Source organism: Dasypus novemcinctus, chromosome 15, assembly GCF_030445035.2.
Source record: "Dasypus novemcinctus isolate mDasNov1 chromosome 15, mDasNov1.1.hap2, whole genome shotgun sequence".
Lineage (NCBI taxonomy): Eukaryota > Metazoa > Chordata > Mammalia > Cingulata > Dasypodidae > Dasypus > Dasypus novemcinctus.
The window spans coordinates 88,554,968-88,572,974 of record NC_080687.1 but is presented as its reverse complement, the minus strand read 5'-3'; the positions used below and the strand labels follow the sequence as shown (position 1 = coordinate 88,572,974).

At 42.5% G+C, this 18,007-nt stretch overlaps 1 protein-coding gene across 1 annotated transcript in view; it reads left to right on the top strand.

The window, feature by feature from the left end:
- VWA8 (von Willebrand factor A domain containing 8) overlaps positions 1-18,007 on the top strand; it is a 429,880-nt gene that overhangs the window by 377,930 nt on the left and 33,943 nt on the right. The window contains exons 38-40 of the mRNA XM_058276628.2: positions 112-220; positions 3,984-4,140; positions 10,034-10,142. Of these exons, the coding sequence (XP_058132611.1) occupies positions 112-220; positions 3,984-4,140; positions 10,034-10,142 (375 nt within the window). The remainder of the gene's footprint in view (positions 1-111; positions 221-3,983; positions 4,141-10,033; positions 10,143-18,007) is intronic.

Here is an 18,007-nt window from a genome sequence, read left to right as displayed (position 1 = left end):
CTATTGTGTTCTGCAGACTGGGGTTATGAGATACCTTCAGGACTTGGGGTTATTCTGCCATTCAGTTCCTGGCATTGGGCTAGTGATAATGGCTTAGTTCTTCATTTTTAGATAACAATCAACAGAGACAGTGGTGAAGACGTGAGCTCTCCCAAACACGGAAAGGAGGACCCAGACAACATGCCACACGTGGGCGGCAACACCTGGGCTGGTGGAACAGGTTGGTGACACGGTCATTCTCCTGGGCTGGGCGTCACAAGGCGTCGTGCATGCACGGAGGTAGCACACCACCCCTAAGTAGACACAGGGACCAGTTTTCCTCCTCAGCTTCCCCTCTTTGTCAGATGGATTCTGCTCTACCCACTGCCTCAGCATGACATCGAAACGTGCAAAGAGCCAGGCATTTGGCGTCCCACAGACCATGCCACCCTGTGACTAAGACCTTCTTCCTCTCCCAGAGTTGCTTATCACTAAAAGGGAGTGACTGCCTCACAAGAGTTTGGTGAGGGTTAAATGAGATTATGACTACAAAGCACTGAGCACAGTGCCCAGTGAAGAATGCATTCATTAAAGGGCTATCCCTTCTTTTAAATTCCATGCCCTTGGGTTCATGCCAGAAAGCTACAGCAGATTCTGTCATGAACCAACTGACTTTGAAAAGCAGAGGTCCTTGTCTTCCCGGTCTCAGAAGGGAGCAGGTTGAGGATGTAGGATTTGGAGATAAGAGAACTGGCTGAGGTTTGAACCTGTGGTCCAGACCTTCCTCTTGGCTGCCTCACTAGCTCATTGTCCCATGACTGCATCTTCCACTTCCCTCCCTGGCAGCTGGAGCAGACCCATCTGCCGGGTGGTAGAAACAGGGCCAGACTTGTGCACACTGTCCAATCTTATCTCCCCCAAGAGGCACGACACAGTGAGCTCCGCCTACCTCCTTCCCTCAGTGTGCTCAATGCCTCTTGCCCTTGGCGTCTCAGGAGGAAATGAGTTTCAGTGCTGGGACAATGTGCCATCAAGTAGGCCTGTGGACTGCTTGCCTACTTTGTTTATTCACCAAACAACAGCTTTAAAGAAAGGGTATTTTTAGACATGTCCTTTGATCTGAAAATTAATGTCAAGGCTGCACGATTTCATCCATATGGAATGCATGGTGGGACAGAGCTGGCCAGGTGTAGGTTTCCCAGCAGTGGACTACTGTAGAGTGGAAGTTCTTCTGTTATTCATCTCGAATCTACTCGCTGCCTATCTGCCTAGACCGCAGGACCTGCCGTGGCTTCTCTCAGCCTTTATTTTTCCATTTAGCAAGCTCCTTTACCTCAAACTCTTCTTTTCTCTCTGCCATTTTTCTCCCTCACAATTCTCTGCCTTGCCCTTAGCCAAGGTCCACCGAGTCATTTGATGCCCTTTCCATCATTAGCCACCCCCTCCCATGCTGGTTCTCCCCCTTACCCTATGAAATAATCTTTTTATTTATTTTTTTTAAAGGAGCTTTAGATAACGTAAATGTTACATTAAAATATGAAGGATTCCATATGCCCCACTCCCTACCCCTCCCACACTTTCCTTCATTAACAACATCCTTCATTAATGTGGTACATTTGTTACCTTTGATGAACACATATTGAAGCGATGCTACTAACTGTGGACTATAGTTTACATTCTGTCCCACCCAATTTTATAGGTTATAACAAAATATACAATGCCCTGTATCCATCATTGCAGTGTGGTACAGGACAGTTTCAACGTCCCGAAAATGCCCCCATATTACACCTATTCTTCCCTCTCTCTCCCCTCCCCTGTGGTGGCCACTGCCTTTATAGCAGTGTTACAAGTTCTTCTATTGCTAGAATAATAATGTCTATAATAGAATATTAAGTCTACTTTAGTCCATTATGAACTGATCTTTGATGTCAAGAATATCCTTGAGATTATGCTTTACAGTCTTAGAAAGTCTGGCAAGCATTGTCACTTAAATGGTACAAATGAAAGACCCGAGGAGAGGGCGGTCATGAGGAGCTTTCCCGAGGGGGTGCGCGACTCACACTGGCCACTGCTCACTCCAGCCTCTAAACGATGCATCCAGCCAAAAGCTAGCGTCACAGTGTGCAGGAAGCTTATGCTCTCATTCATCGCCCACCCTCATACCGGAGGGGGTCAGGTCATAGAAACAGATGTCCAGCTTCTGCAGATCATTGTCCTTGTCAAATGACCAGCCCCTCAGTCTACAGGCCACCACCAATTTATAAAGAAAAATGAAATAAGAGGTGCTCAAACCAAGGGATTAAAATACTGTGATTAGTAGGTTGTTCTCATGGTATTTCCCCAAAGGAAATTACCTGCCTGGACTTTCACAAAGGAGGCAGTTCATGCTGAGCTCCCCCTTTTTGTTTATTAGATCAATTAAGGTTCCAGAGAGAAAAGAACAATGGAACATAATTGACCTAAGTCTAAAACCTTTCAGTGCCCACTTTATGAACCTAGAAATTGCCTCATTCTGGGTAACTGAGGGTTATTTCGATATAATAATTATAATAATAAAATCAATTACTTATATAGCTCATGACAAACTCATGAAATAAATAGGATTTTTATCCCCATTTGGCAGATGAGGAGACTGAGACCCAGAGAAGTTAAGGGACTTCCCCAAGGATATTTGGCCAGTCAGAGCCAGGATTCAAACTCAGGCAGTGTGGCTCAGCTACAATGCCATGTAACCCTCCAATACTGGGTTCTCCTCTGAGTTCCGAAGTTATGTATGAATGAACAAAGGAAACTAGTTGTAAGAATTTTAGTCATTCTAAAGCAGGGGTAATAAACTGGTGGCCCCAGATTTCTTTTCCTTAGTCAACACAGTGTTTTAAAATAATTTGAATTTGAATGAATTTAGAAAAGGCAAGCCCTCTGCAGCTAGCCAAAGTCTCTACCACTTCTCCTATTACACCCAGCCCACTCCACTTGTTTATATTACCTTCCTAGCATTTCAGGCATTTTATTTATATTGAAAACATAAAAAGTTTAGACAATAGAGCATAATGTATATGTAAACACATGTAAACTTGGGTTTATATTGAAAAACTTATCTGCAACTGACACCGCTTATCTGTTGTCTATTGTTCTTAGCTAAAAATCAAAGTTGGTACAATAATTGGCTTCTAATCTTGACTAAGCCACTGATAGGAGGTTATGAATAGGTTGCTTAATCTCTCTGTGCATCATTTTTATAATTTGCAAAACAGAGGAAGCAGTATGCATATCCTAGCTGCCTCTTGGTATGTTTTTTTTTTTTCTCTCCCCTTCCCCCACCCCCCAGTTGTCTGCTCTCTGTGTCCTTTTGCTGGGTGTTCTTCTGTGACCACTTCTATCCTTATCAGAGGCACGGGAATCTGTGTTTCTTTTTGTTGCGTCATCTTGTTGTGTCAGCTCTCTGTGTGTGCTGTGCAATTCCTGGGCAGGCTGCACTTTCTTTCGCGCTGGGCAGCTCTCCTTATGGGGTGCACTCCTTGCACGTGGGGCTCCCCTACACAGGGGACACCCCTGCGTGGTGTGGGCCAGCTCCGCACAGGTCAAGGAGGCCCGGGGTGTAAACCGCGGACCTCCCATGTGGTAGACAGACGCCCTAACCACTGGGCCAAGTCTGCTTCCCTGCCTCGTGGTATTTGAAGGAAAGGAAGGTAGCGTAAGGAAAGAGGAGTGTTTTTAATTTAATAAACAAAGATATACTTAAGTATCTCTGATGTTCACGGCACTCTTATAGGGGCAAAGCTACAAAGATACATAAAGTATGATCCCTTCCCTCATAATAGTTAGTGAGAAAAGAAAAATCCCAGACAAGCAATGCCTTTGTTTCCAGAAGAAAGGCTATAGGGGTGTTTAATTACTAATTAAGTAAAATTAATATACATCACGGGACTGTCTTCAAGCCATGATCTGACTTTTGTTTTGTGGTCAGGATCAGACTTACCTGAATGTTCATGTTTTCCTTCCAGGGGGAAGAGACACTGCAGGTCTGGGTGGCAAAGGCGGCCCTTACCGGCTAGACGCCGGCCACACCGTGTACCAGGTCTCCGAGGCGGAGAAAGAGGCCGTTCCCGAGGAAGTGAAGAGGGCAGCGAGAGAGATGGGCCGGAAGGCGTTTCAGCAGCGGTGAGTGCTCCCGTGGCCGTGGCCGTGGCCGTGGCTGTGGGGAACTGGGGCTGCGCCGGCCCGGATGGTGTGATTCCCCACCTCATGCGGCACCTGGGACCACAGACCACTCCTGCCCACCACCCTCCCTAATGGAGACAGCCAAGCGCACAAAATCACCACTTCTTTCAACACAGGCTCTTATAGTTTTATTGATCACACATGCTGGGCAGAAAGAACTGAGCACATTAGAGAATAAAGCCAAAGATAATTGTCCTAAGAGAAATTAAACTGAAGCTCAAAGTGCCGGATTCACATGCAGTTCTAGGAGGCCCAGGGAGTTCAGATAACTGTGGGTGACCTGGCAGAAGACCGTGGAGACCGCACAGCACACCCCTGCACACACGTGCTAAGAGCCGACGCCGGGCGCCGAGGCCAGGCCTTCTGGGAGCGCAGGGAAGGGCAGGTCAGGGGCTGACTGGGAGGCCTGGCCCAGACAGCAGTTAGAGAAGGGGGAGGGAAGGGGCAGCCATCAGGAAGGGAAAACAAAATGAGCAAAGGCCCCAGGGAAGGAGGGCCCGGAGCAGGGCCGGCTGTCTGCGGGATTGAAGGCTCCCAGGAGAGTGTGAGGAGTGACCGTCGGACTACCCAAAGCCGCTCTGGGTCACCTTGGATGGGCACCATCTGAAAAAAAGAAGCCACATGATGTGGACTCTAACTAAAACGTGTTCTCTAACTAAAGGTGAAAAACACCAAAGGACCAGCAATTTCACCTTTAGGACTGAAGGCCTTGGTCTGGTTTGGGAAGCGGATTTTCATTGTAGTACCCTATTAAAGGAGCTGGGTGCAGTTAGGGGAAAAACATGCTCAAGTATGTGCTGGTCATGAAATTCCTCCCACATGGAACATCTGGTATTACATCACGTGCTGTGCTTACACATCCTGCAAGTAAACAGTGTCGAACAATAGAGACAAAAATGCAGGTCCCTCCTGCCACACCCTCAGGAAACCTTACAGTTTAGGGGACTGTCCAGGGCCCCAGTGGGCATCAGAGGCGAAAGCTGTCCCCTCAGACCTCCTGCTCCTCTTCGGGAACCTTCAGCAGTTTGTTTATCCTCACTCTGCCTGAAGTTGCTCTTCTGGAGATGAGTGATTCCCCGCGCCCTTCCTCACACACAGGTGATGAATGTTCGGAATGCAAGCCGTTTAAACTTCTCCCTAAAAAAGCGGGAGGAATATTATAATGGAAAATCTTGTTGGAATTAAACTTTTCATATAAAAGTACACTTTTAGGAAAAGACCCAAACAACTAGATATGGATCATTCTCTGCTCCCTAACAAATGAGTTCCTATTGTTGCCAAGCTCAAAACCTTACAAGTAATTTTCTGGTCTCAATTGTCGCTAAGTAGACAAGTGGGTGGCATGCTTTGACTTAAAACTAGTTCACGAAGCAGTAGAAAAGCCTTTCAGTAGTGCCTGAGCACAAATGTGCAATCCCTTCTCTGATTTCCATAACAGTGGTGAAGAGCTTGCTTCTGTAATAGACCTTTGCCCCACAAAGGAAGGAAGTCAAGGGGATCTGTGAAAATAACGGCCCTGAATTTCATGGAAGTGAAGAAGTGGGGAAGGGAGCAAGTGAGAGAACCATACACGTCTGAAATCTTGCCAAGAAGAACCTAAGTCCAAAGGAAAGTAGAAAGACAAGAGTACAAGAAAGGGAAAGATGACACAAAAACACCTGCAGACCTCAAGGAAGACAGGAACAGCAATACACAGGGAGAAAAATGTCATTTTCTACTTTGTGGGAAACACTCCCATTTGATGAGCATTCAATGCGATAATGCTGAAAATTTTCCTTTAACTTTTTTTTTTAAAGATTTATTTTTATTTATTTATTCCTACCCACCTCGTTGTTTGCACTCACGGCCTGCTCTCTGTGTGTGTTTGCTGTGTGCTCTCTGTGTCTTCTTGTCTTCTCTTTAGGAGGCACCGGGAACCAAACCTGGGACCTCCCATGTAGGAGAGAGCTCAATCCCTTGAGCCACCTCTGCTCTGTTGTTATGTCTCTCATTGTGTTTCCTCTTTCTGTTTCCTTGTTGTATCATCTTGTTGCACCAGCTCATCACACCAGCTCTCTGTCTTGCTCATCTTCTCCAAGAGGCACAGGAAACCGAACCCAGGACCTCCCGTGTGGTAGGCGGGAGCTTAATGCTTGAGCCACATCGCTTCCCTTTTTAACTTTTTTTTATGGAACTTCCAAACATAAACAGAAGCAGAAAGAAACATACAATAAACCCTGTGGACCTATCTCTCCACTTCAAGAAGAAAGCTCTTGCCTCAAGTATGGCTCTACCCCCAGCCCCCACCCCTGGATTATTTTTAAAGCCAATCCAAGATACCCTGTCCTTTCATCATAAATATTCCAGCATGTGTCTCTAAAAGAGATTGACTCTTTAAAAATTAATAAAACACAATACTATTATGTGCTAAAAAAACTCTTTAATGTCGTCAAGTAATTAGTTTTAAAACTATTTTACAATTTTAAGCATATACAGAATAAGGTCAGTTTCTTCCATTTATGCTTTCATAGCACCCTCTACCTTTTCTTTGTGCTCTTATCACTCTTTCTCATTATGGTATTATTTATGTGAATATTTGAGCATCTCTTCACTGACTGTAAGCTCTTGAGGGCAGGAATGTAACTGTTTTGCTCTCTAGTATATCCCCAGTACTGACATCCAGAAACTGGGACATGGCAGACACTCATAAATGTTCGTGGAATATGCACATGTGTACAGGTGACGGCATCCCCCTTAGTACTTAATTCAGAGCCTGGCTGAAACGAGGCTGACTGCCAGGCCCACCGTCAGCTTGGAGGTCTGTCGTACTGCCTTGAAGAGCCTCTGACTACTAGGTCAGAGGTGACTTACTATTTAGGTGGCATTCTGCATCTGGCTTTAAGCTAGATACTAGTTGCTATACATCAAGAATTGACTACAGGCAGGCTAACAGAGGTAGACAGGCCCAAGGCATGCAGAAGGCAGAACAGAAACATTAAACTAACAAAACGATGAATGAATTAAACAGCAGAGTATTTTACACACTTAGAAAAGGGGCAGGACACACCAGCTGTGGAAATTGCACCCACTGACATTTGCAAAACTAATCAGCCTTATACAGTGGATCTCAGCTTATGTTTGTTTTCCTCATAATTGATCCAAAATTATAGGCTTTAAGTCTAACCTATAAGAAAAAGTAAAATGAGAACTAAAATTCCCAGACTCTTACATAACAATAAATATACCCTTTAAAAATACACTGTGCCAACAAAGTACAGTGAGTCCACATAGATTCCAAGGATGTGATGCAGCTCTGTCCTGCAGTTTCAATCAGGATTAAAAAAGCAGAGAGACACATTTTCAGTTAGAGAGTTTTGTGGGCTTGAGAACATTAGCAATAGGCTAAAATTTCCTTTTTTCTTCTCCCATTCCCTGCCTCAGTCTTCATCTTTCAAAATTTATCAGCTCTGAACACCTTGTTGGTGATCCTTCTGAAAGCCAACACAACCTGGAATATGATTTCCAGATTTCCTCATAATTAAAACAGCATGTGGTCTGATTTGGGCTGCAACGTGATCCCACCAGAGGTAACCCTGTAACTGGAGCTGATTCTGGCTGCTCTATAAAGGCCAGTCTGCTCAAGGTGACTCACCAACTGCCTGACTCCTTATGACCTTAAAAAATATAGCTATATGCATATGGATATATTGTGGGTTTTTCCTGCTAAAGACAACTGATGTCTCCATTTTTCCCTAGTCAGTATTTATCTCCCTTCTTTGAGAAAGAGCATGTTGACTTCCTAGGGACAAAGTGGTTAAGTGGCACATGTTGCAGTGCTCATTTGTGCCCAGCTTCTGGCAGCCTTGACACTGGAGATATAACTTAATCTCATGAAAATTCATAGAGAGATTTAAGAGATTGCCAAACTAAATATAGGAGAAATTGTTAGGAGGTCAGGTCCTATGCACATATTCCTTTTTGTCCTTCAGAACAGGTAAATTAGATTTAGAAGGGAACCTTGGCATGGTGCCTCAGGAAACAACCATTTAGATATTATACTGATCTGGTCTGTATTTACCTTTTGATAGTCAGTGTTTTTACATGTTATCAGACAGCACTTATTAAGAACCACTGTGTGCCAGGTATTGTGCTAAGTACTGGGAATTCAAAGAAAAATAAGACATAGTCCTTCTCCCTGTGAAATAGAATAAAAAATGTCAGAGTGCATCACATGCCATAAACGTATTTTTCATTAAGCTTTTGATTTAGTTATACAGACATATAAACACATTTGTTTGTACTGGATCTTGGTGTAAAACATTTCCTGCTGTGGGTCGTGATCAAAAAGTTTGAAAACCATTTCAGTAGAGAAAGACAGACATACCCGTTAAAAGCAATATAGATGGAAGCAGATGTGGCTCAAGCGATTGGCCTCCCACCTACCACATGGGAGGTCCCTGGTTCAGTTCCAAGTGCCTCCTAAAGAAGACAGCAAACTGGCACGGTGGCAGGCACGGCAAACTGATGCAACCAGAGAATCAAGGAAAGCATAATGAGAGACACAACAAAGCAGGAAGCGGACGTGGCTCAAGCAATTAGATGCCTCCCTCCCATATCGGAGATCCCGGGTTCAATTCCTGGTGCCTCCTAAAGAAACAAGGAAGACAGACATAGCAAGTGCAAACAATGAGTGGGTGGGGAGAAATAAATAAGTAAAATAAATCTTAAAAAAAAATCAGTAAAGAGTATAGGTTCCATGGTGGGTGTCTGAATGAAGTACATGAAAATGGGAATGATCAGTTTTAGTCAACAGGATCAAGCAAGACTTCATAGGAGATGGCCTTTAAACTTGGTCTTCAATCCAGAGTTGGTGTTAGCCAACCCAGCTGGGTGGTAGGGCAAGAACTGCAAAGCTGCCCCTGGTAGTCTAGGTCTAATATTATATGACTCTAATAAGCCTCTAGTATTTGGCCCTATTGTGAATGGATTCTTCCCATTATTTGGCCTGATGGGAAGGAATAGAGACCATTCATTCTCAATCGGTATTTGAGGTTTCTTTTCCAGGCTAAGATGATAAAAATATACTTTGGATAAGAGGTTCAGATGTACACCTAGGATCCATTCCTCCAACACTGATTTGATTTGAATCACAAGGAGTAAGTGGAAGTTAATAGCCAAAGTAGAGGGTGAAAGAGGACATTCCGATGGGAGAGAAGCATGCTCAAGGGCCCAAAGGAAGCAAATGATGACAAACAGTAAAAAGGAACATTGTGCTAGGGAGGCTAGAATTGCAAAGCCACAATAATTCTAATGCACAGCTATCCCATTAAAAGTACACAGTCAGCAATTTCAGAAAACTCTGATACATAGCAGCACATTTAATTACATTTGTGTAGCCTGAACAATTATCTTGGTTAACCAAATATGTGACCTTGGTCTAAAAGAGCAAACCATGGAACTCCGAAGAATCTGCCGTGTGAACTGATTAACTGCCAACATGGCAGTATCCTTTGGGATATGGCAGTGGCTGCCATAGAGCTGGCTCACACTCGCTCATGAGAACCAATTGTGCATGTTTCCTTCCAACCCAAATTGTTCAGCCACCGCACTTTGGAAGCTTGAAATTGATCATGATGGAAGTATTTACACCACGGAAATCAGCAGCAATCAGGACTGTTCTGGAGAGCAGCTTATTAACCATTCACTAGCACACATCAGACATTCCCCTCCTTTAAATCTCCTAGGAGGAGACATCACTTATTCCCTTTTCTCCTCTAGCACTAGATGAATGGAACTAAAAGACCCACATGGAGATAATATAAGCCATTGTCTTTTTTGCCCCCTCTGGTTTCAGGCTAAAGGCCATCCAAATGAGCGAATATGATGCTGCCTCCTATGAAAGGTTTTCAGGTGCTGTGCAACGACAAGTGCGCTCCCTTCGAGTCATCCTGGATAATTTACAGGTAACCCTCCAGAAAATAATCTGGCCCCAAAGCCGGACCCATCCCAAAACTGTTCAAAAGTTGCCTAAACCCTAATCAGCCAGTCAGAAAAAAGCCATCAGTGCCAAAATGTTTGTGTTAACCTGTAGACTGGCCCCTTAATTTTTAAAATTGAGGACTCCAAGGAAAAATATTTGACCTCACTTTTCCTCCTGTTCAGGAAGCAGTCATTTTACCAGCAAACCTAGCCGAGACCAAACTTCCTGATTCCCCTCATTTAAGATTTATGACTATACCACCTTTCCTAGCAATTCAGAAATAGAATTTTCTTCCAACAAATCATTTCACTGGCATTAACTGGAGAAACAGAGGGGCATTTTTTGGGTCATCTAGATTGTGTATTCTCAGTGTTCCCTGACTTCTTTTCGTCTTCTCCCATTGTCTGCCTTTTTGCTGTTTCATAGACTTTACTGCCTTGAAACCAGTTGATACTGATATTGCCCCTAAAAATGTTAAGATGCTTAAACATTTTCTAAGCAAAGTCTTGCTATTTGGGGATTTTGCATTTGAAATTAAGTTCTACTCAATTTGCACAGATAACTAGGAGAGATAAGTACTCTCTAAAATCACAAATGAAGTTAAATATCTTACCTAAAGAAAGGGTGAAGCCCCACTTCAGGGGAAAAGGGAAAGAGTAAGGGCAAGCCATGCTGTGCCTTTCCACTCTTCTCTGAAACCTTGTTTTGTATTTGTGAGGTGTTGCAAGTTGATTGCCTTCAGTTATACCATTTCCCTCTTTGGTTCTTGTTTGTAATTTTCTTTAGTGGGCGGACTTTTATTATTTTTCCTAGGTGATGGGGGTAAAAAGTACCGTGATGCAATTTCAATCTATCTTCTTAACCCAAACCTCTGGGAAATGTCATATTTTAAGGATCTAAACTGCATCAGAAAATTAGGAAAAGTTCCATCATTTCCAGGGGGATGGGAAGAGGAATTATCTTTATAATGATGAACTTGATGCCTAATTTCAAAATATAGGGAGTGTAAGAATAAGCCATTTGCTTTTTTAAAAAAATCACATGCAGTTATTTAGGATAAAACCACCTAAGATTTTATATAAACTGTGCAAAAACAACATGACATTGAATAATCAGATTTTCTTCCATCGTCATTTAACAAATGTTCATTGTCCTGGGCAGAGAGGGACACTGCTGCTCCAGGGCAAGGCAACAGGTGAGCAAATGGCCAAAATGAGTGGTTTAGAGGACTAATGGAAGATGGTCCTTGTACTGAGACAAGTTCTGATGCACAGTAGGCATGAGGGTTAGAAAAATAAAATGCAGCACCTACCCTCAAGAAACTCAGAGAATACAAATAAGCAAACCATCTCATAAGGTCTGTGGAGAAGTATACACAAGATGATTTGGGATGACTAAGGAACACCTTCCTAGAAAAAGTAATGCTTGAGTTCACTCCTGAAAGATGCTGAGGAGTTTTCCAGATGGTTGGGGGCGTCAGGGCCTCCAGACCTAGGCAGCACCATGTCCAAGTGTGCAGAGGTAAGGGGAAGAGCCTGGAGAGTCCAGAGGGGAGCCAGCTGTTCAGAGCAGCATGCACAGGGTGGGAGGCAGTGGCACGAGTGGAGCCCGGCAGGGCCACAGGGACCAGATCCCAAACAAGCCCGCATGCCGTGAGAACACACCAGCAACAGAGGGCATTGAAGAACTTGCAGCAGTAGAAAGGGATGCAAGAATACATGAATAATTGAAGGAACTGATTTCCTCATCTGATACTAATTAATGTCTTGATTACAATTCACTGAGCCCCATGCCATGGTCACTTTTATAAATGTCATCTCATTTCATCCTCACATCAACCCTGTAAGATAAATTGCATGATGGTTACAAGATCAGCTGAAAGAAAACGAGTCAGGCCCAGAAGACACAGTAGAACACAAATTATGATTAGCATTAAGGAGTGACTCTTCTGCCAAATACCACAGCTAAGACCAGCATCAGAAAATGGTTTTGTTTTCAGTTTTCCAAGAAAGAAATGAAGGAAACCTGAAGGTTTCAGGAAAAAGCAATGAATAAGAGTAAATAGATGGTGTATTAGTCAGCCAAAGGGGTGCTGATGCAAAATACCAGAAATCAGTTGGTTTTTATAAAGGGTATTTATTTGGGGTATGGGGGTTACAGATACCAGGCTATAAAGCATAAGTTACTTCCCTCACCAAAGTCTATTTTCACGTGTTGGTGCAAGGTGGCTGCCAACATCTGTGAGGGTTCAGGCTTCCTGGGTTCCTCCCTTCCTGGGGCTGGCTTCTCTTTCCTCTGTGAGCTTAATTCCCAAGGCTCCAGCTTACGACTTCAGCATCACCTTGGTGACATGGCCCAGTCAAATTCCTAATCATAACTCAATCATGCCCAGTTATAGACCAGATTACAAACATATGCCAGTATCTGTTTTTGGAATTCATAACCATATCAAAATGATACAGATGGTAAACAAGAACTTGGCATCTATGAAAAATCCTTAAAGGAACTTATTAAATATTCTGTAATGGAATAACGGAATATTTGGGAGGAGTTTGTATTTTCTTCTTCCCTGAAAATCAGAAAAAGAGAAAATAGGCTTAAATAATAGCAAGATAGTTGTAGGTTTATAGAAAAGTCATAAAAAAAATATGTTCCCATATACCCCCCTATTGTTGACACTTTGCGTTAGTATGGTACCTTTGTTACAACTGATGAAAGGATTTTAAATTGTGCTATTAACTATAGTCCATGGTTTATGTTAGGTGTATTAGGTGTCATACATTTGTTATAATTCATGAAAGAACTTTCTTACACTGGTACCATTGACCCCAGTCTGTCATCCACAACAGGGTACACTGTGTTGAACAGACCCATGTTTTATCTTCTAAATTTCATTCTACTAACATGCACAGCCCAAAACTACCCTTTCCCCCACATTCACATACATAATTCAACGCTGTTAATTACACTCACAATAATGTGCTACCATCACCACCGTCTATTTCCAAACCTTTACAATCAATCTTAATACACATTCTGTACAAATTAAACATTAGCTTCCCATTCTCTACCCCCAGTTTATCCCCTGATAATCTATATTCTATATATGAGCTCTATGAGTTTGCTTATTATAAATAGGTCATATTAGTGAGATCATCCAATATTTGTCCTACTGTGCCTGGCTTATTTCACTTAGCATAATGTCCTCAAGGTTCATCCATATTGTTGCATGCATCAAGACTTCATTCCTTTTTACAGCTGAATAATATTCCATTATATGTATATACCATATTTCCATTCATCAGTTGACGGACACTTCCCAACTTCTGGCAATTTTGAATAATGCTGCTATGAACATTGGTGCCTAGATATCTGTTCGAGTCCCAGTTTCAACTTTTCTGAGTGTATACCTAGTAGAGGGATTGCCGAATTATATGGTAATTCTATATGTAGCTTCCTGAGGAACTGCTAAACTGTCTTCCACAGAGACTGCACAATTTTACATTCCCACCAGCAATGTATGAATATTCCTATTTCTTCACATCCTCTCCAACACTTGTAATTTTTTGCTTTTTTAAAAAAATACTGACCATTCTAGTTGGTGTGAAATGATATCTCCTTGTGGTTTTGAGTGGCACTTCCCTAATAGCTAGTGATGTTGAGCATCTTTTCATGTGCTTCTTATCCATTTGTATAGCCTCTTGGGAGAAATGTTGCCTCACATTTTTGCCCATTTTTAAAATTGGGTTGTTTGTCTTTTTATTGTTGAGTGGTAGGATTCCTGGATATTAAACCCCTGTCAGATATGTGGTTTCCAAATATTTTCTCCTGTTAAAGAAGTTATCTTTTCACTTTCTTGACAAAACCCTTTGATTCACAGAAGTTTTTAATTTTGAGGAGGTCCCATTTATCTATTTTGGGTTTTTTTTTTTTCTTTCATTGCTTATGCTTTGAGTATAAGGTCTAATAAACCATTGCCTAACACAAGATCCTGAAGATGCTTCCCTACATTTTCTCCTAGGGGTGTTATAGTCCTGGCTCTTATATTTAGGTCTTTTATACATTTTGAGTTAATTTTTGTATATATGGTGTGAATTAGAGGTCATCTTTTATTTGTTTGCATATGGATACCCAGTTCTCTCAGCATTATTTGTTGAAGAGACTATTCTTTCCCAATAAAGTGGACTTGGTGGCCCTGTCAAAAATCAGTTAGCCGTGGGAAACAGATGTGCTCAACTTACAGAGTGTCTCTCTACCACATGGGAGGTCCAGGGTTCAAACCCAGGCCCTCCTGGTCCATGTGATGAGCTGGCACAATACCTGTTCTCTACTGTACTCCAGAGTTCTAAGCAAGTGGAGATTGGCCTTTATCTCTGGGGACGCTTTCTCAGGGGATGACTTATGTTGCCATGTTGATTATGTCACCTGAAGATAGAGTTTTAAGATATAAAAAGGGGGATAAAAATTATTTAATCCTTGAATGAGTACCTAAAATGGTTGTAGACTTTCCATCTCTAGAAATCTTTACAAATAATGCCAGCATCATATTAATTAATATGTTTTGAGCATTTATCATGCACCAGGCACTCTACTAGGTAACTTCCATTATCAACATCATCAAGATCTCCACCAGCAGCATCAGCAGCTTGGTTTAATGGCAGAGTGCCAACTCTGGATCCAGATAGCCTAGGTTCTGTAAAATGGGCATGAGAGATGATAGGGCAGTTACGAAGATTAATTCAGATGGTATGTGTCAGTCATTTTTAGAGTGCCTAACAGATAGCATGGTCTGTGGAAAGACTGGCTTCGTCACTACCTGCATTTTTCATGAAGCCTGGACTCTAGGTCAAGTACTTTACATTCACTGTGCTATTTAACCCTTACAATAACCAGTAAGTATTTTTTTCTGTACTTTATAGATGAGGAAACTAAGACATTTACATTATCTTAATTCTCACCTGCTCTAAATTGTGCCTATTTTGTCTCCATTTTATAAATGAGAGAACTGCAGGTTAGAAAGACGACTGACTTGCCCTGGGTCACGTGGCTAATGAAAAAGGTGCCTGAGCCCAAAGTCCATTCTCTATTATCTGCTGGGTCTCTGTTATCTTCTTCCAACTCTATAATTTCATTTAAAATTTAATTCTCATATACATTAATAAAACATTTTGTATCACTATCCAAATGACAGCAAAGCATTTTCAAGTGTTTCCATTCCTGAATCTTTACTTTTAAGTCACAGAAGTGTTTTTCTTAGAGGGGCCCTCTAGTTCTCAATTTAGGGAACTAGAGCTAATTAAAAACACAGCTACTATATTCTATTAAAATTGATGGGCTTTAAAAGAAAAAAACCCACAGCTACTGGTTTAGGTTATATATATGTGTTTTGGTTTTCTGGGCTGCTCAAGCAAATAGCATGCAATGGGTTCATTTAAATGGTGGTCATTTATAAGCTCATAGTTTTGAGGCTAAGATAGAAGGCCAAATAAAGGAATCATCAAGGTGATGCTTTCTCCCCAAACACTTGTGTTCTAGGACTGGCTCGTAGTCATCCTTAGTCCTTGGCTCCTTTGTCACATGGCAATGCACATGGTGGCCCCTCCTAGCCTCTCCCTCCTCTTCTAGATTATGTTAATGTTCAGCTTTTGGCTGCTCCCTCTGGCTTTTTCTCCTTCTGTCTGAATTTCAGTCCTCTTATAAAGGACTCCAGTAACAGAATGAAGACCGATCCTGACTGAGGTGGGCCACACCTTAACTGAAGGAATGTCGTAAAAGGTCCTACTTACAGTGGCTTCACACCCACAGGAATGGATTAAGTTTAATGAACATGTTTTTCTGGGGTATGACACTCGAAACCACCACAGTATGTTACTAGAATAAAAATTTTTATAAAAATCCTTGGGACTGTACAACCCAAACAGTTAACCCTAATGTAAACTATGAACTATAGTTAATAGTATAATTATAATATTTTTCCATCTGTTGTAACAAAGGTACCACCCACATACAAAATGTTAATAATAAATAAAACTGTGTGCGAAGGTGGTATATGGGAACTCTGTACTATCTGCATGATTTTTTTGTAAACCTACAACTAATTAAAAAACAAGAACAAACAAAGAAAAAACAGTAATTGGTCAAAGGTAAACAAGGCTTTGTGTATAATATGAATATTTCCATTGTAACCAAAACACAGGAAGGCCTTGATTTCGTCCCTTTTGCCATCCTCCTGCCAGTCCTGTGTGGTTTCGATTGACTGATGTCTTCCAGCTGTTCTGAAGTTGCTGTGTAATCTCAGTAACCATGGGAGTTCCCCTGGTGAATAGCACAAAGCCTGGCCAGGAACTAGCATGTCAGCTCAGATGACTTTCCAAAGCAGGGCTCTGGGCCCCGCACCTCGTCTGGGTGGCTGGGCTGAGTTTGAGGAACAGGAAATGCCGGTGCCGTCCATGCTAACATCTGCTTCAGCACATGCCTGTGCTGTAGCACGACTCATTCTTCTCACTAGATACCTATCTCTAATGACCTCCTTTGCTTCTTGACTCAATTTTGTGTGGACTGTAATAGAGTCCAGATTACTGGACACTTTCTGAATTGATAGCAAGAATTTTCTCATTAGAAGAATAGAGTCCATAAGTACTTCAATTTTACTTTTTTCAAAATCTGAATCTCTGAATCCAGCATTCCCTAACAAAAGAAAATATCAGTTCCCACGCAAAAGCCACTGATTTTAATCATATCTTCTCTCCAGTGTTTTTCTAATCTACAATCAGTAATTTCATTCCTAGGCTAAACTAAATTAGCTTATCTCTGATTGCTTTGACTAGCATGAGATCACCATGAACCAACAATTATGCCCCTTTTTCCCTTTAAGTAGTTCAGAATGAGCTTTTACTCAGATAAATAGTATTTTTGAACTCTGCACCATGCCCTCTGCTTGGCAAAGTGCATGTCACACAAAGATTAATAAAACATTGTTCCTGTGCTCAAGAGGTTTACAGTCCAGAGGGAAAAGGGGAGATAAACATAAACAAATAGGTTCAGTTTATAAGGTAAGTGCCTACATAGAGAGACGCAGGGAGTGCTGTGGAAGCCCAAAGGAAGAGGTATTCAAGGATAGACTTTGATGAAAAGCATACATAAACTGAGTCTTGGGGAACATATAGTGTTAACCAGAAAGATAGGCAATGGAAGCAATGTCCCAGCAGAGGACAAAGCATGGACAGAGGCATGGCACTGCATGGTCGTGGGGGCGAGCTGCCCACCGGTGTGAAATGCGACAAGGAGGTGATACACTTTACTCGTGTGGGAGCAGGAAGCATTTCCCCCTTCTTTTGTTGACTCTATAAAAACTGCGTTCCAGTCAGTAGACATGTATTGACTGCCTCTTTTGTCTAAGGACTTGTCTTCAAGTGCTCACCTTCTAGGGAGGAAGACACATTTGTAGTTGAAATGCAAGGCATGATGTGGTAAATACCACACACAAAAAAGTTTTAAACCAAGCGCTGCAGGCACTTTGATCAAGATGGCAGAGTGAGAGGCTGCAGGGTCGGCCCTCCCACAGAAGCTTTGAACAATCAACCGGAACTGGCAGAAACATCTTTCTCGGAGTTGCAGGAAATAGTTAAAGGATTGCAGCAAGGGGGCAAGCTCCAAATCAAGAGAAAGGCAACTCTACAACAGCTGGATGTCTTGGCGCCCTGGCTGGCCTGCCTCTCACCCCCCCCCCACCCCGCCTCAGCCTGTGCTCCCAGGGCAGCTCCGTGGTCCTGGTCCCAGAGGGAGCAGAGCAGCCAATCCTCCCCTAGCATGTGCCTGGAGCACGTACGTCTGGCCCAGGCTCTCTGG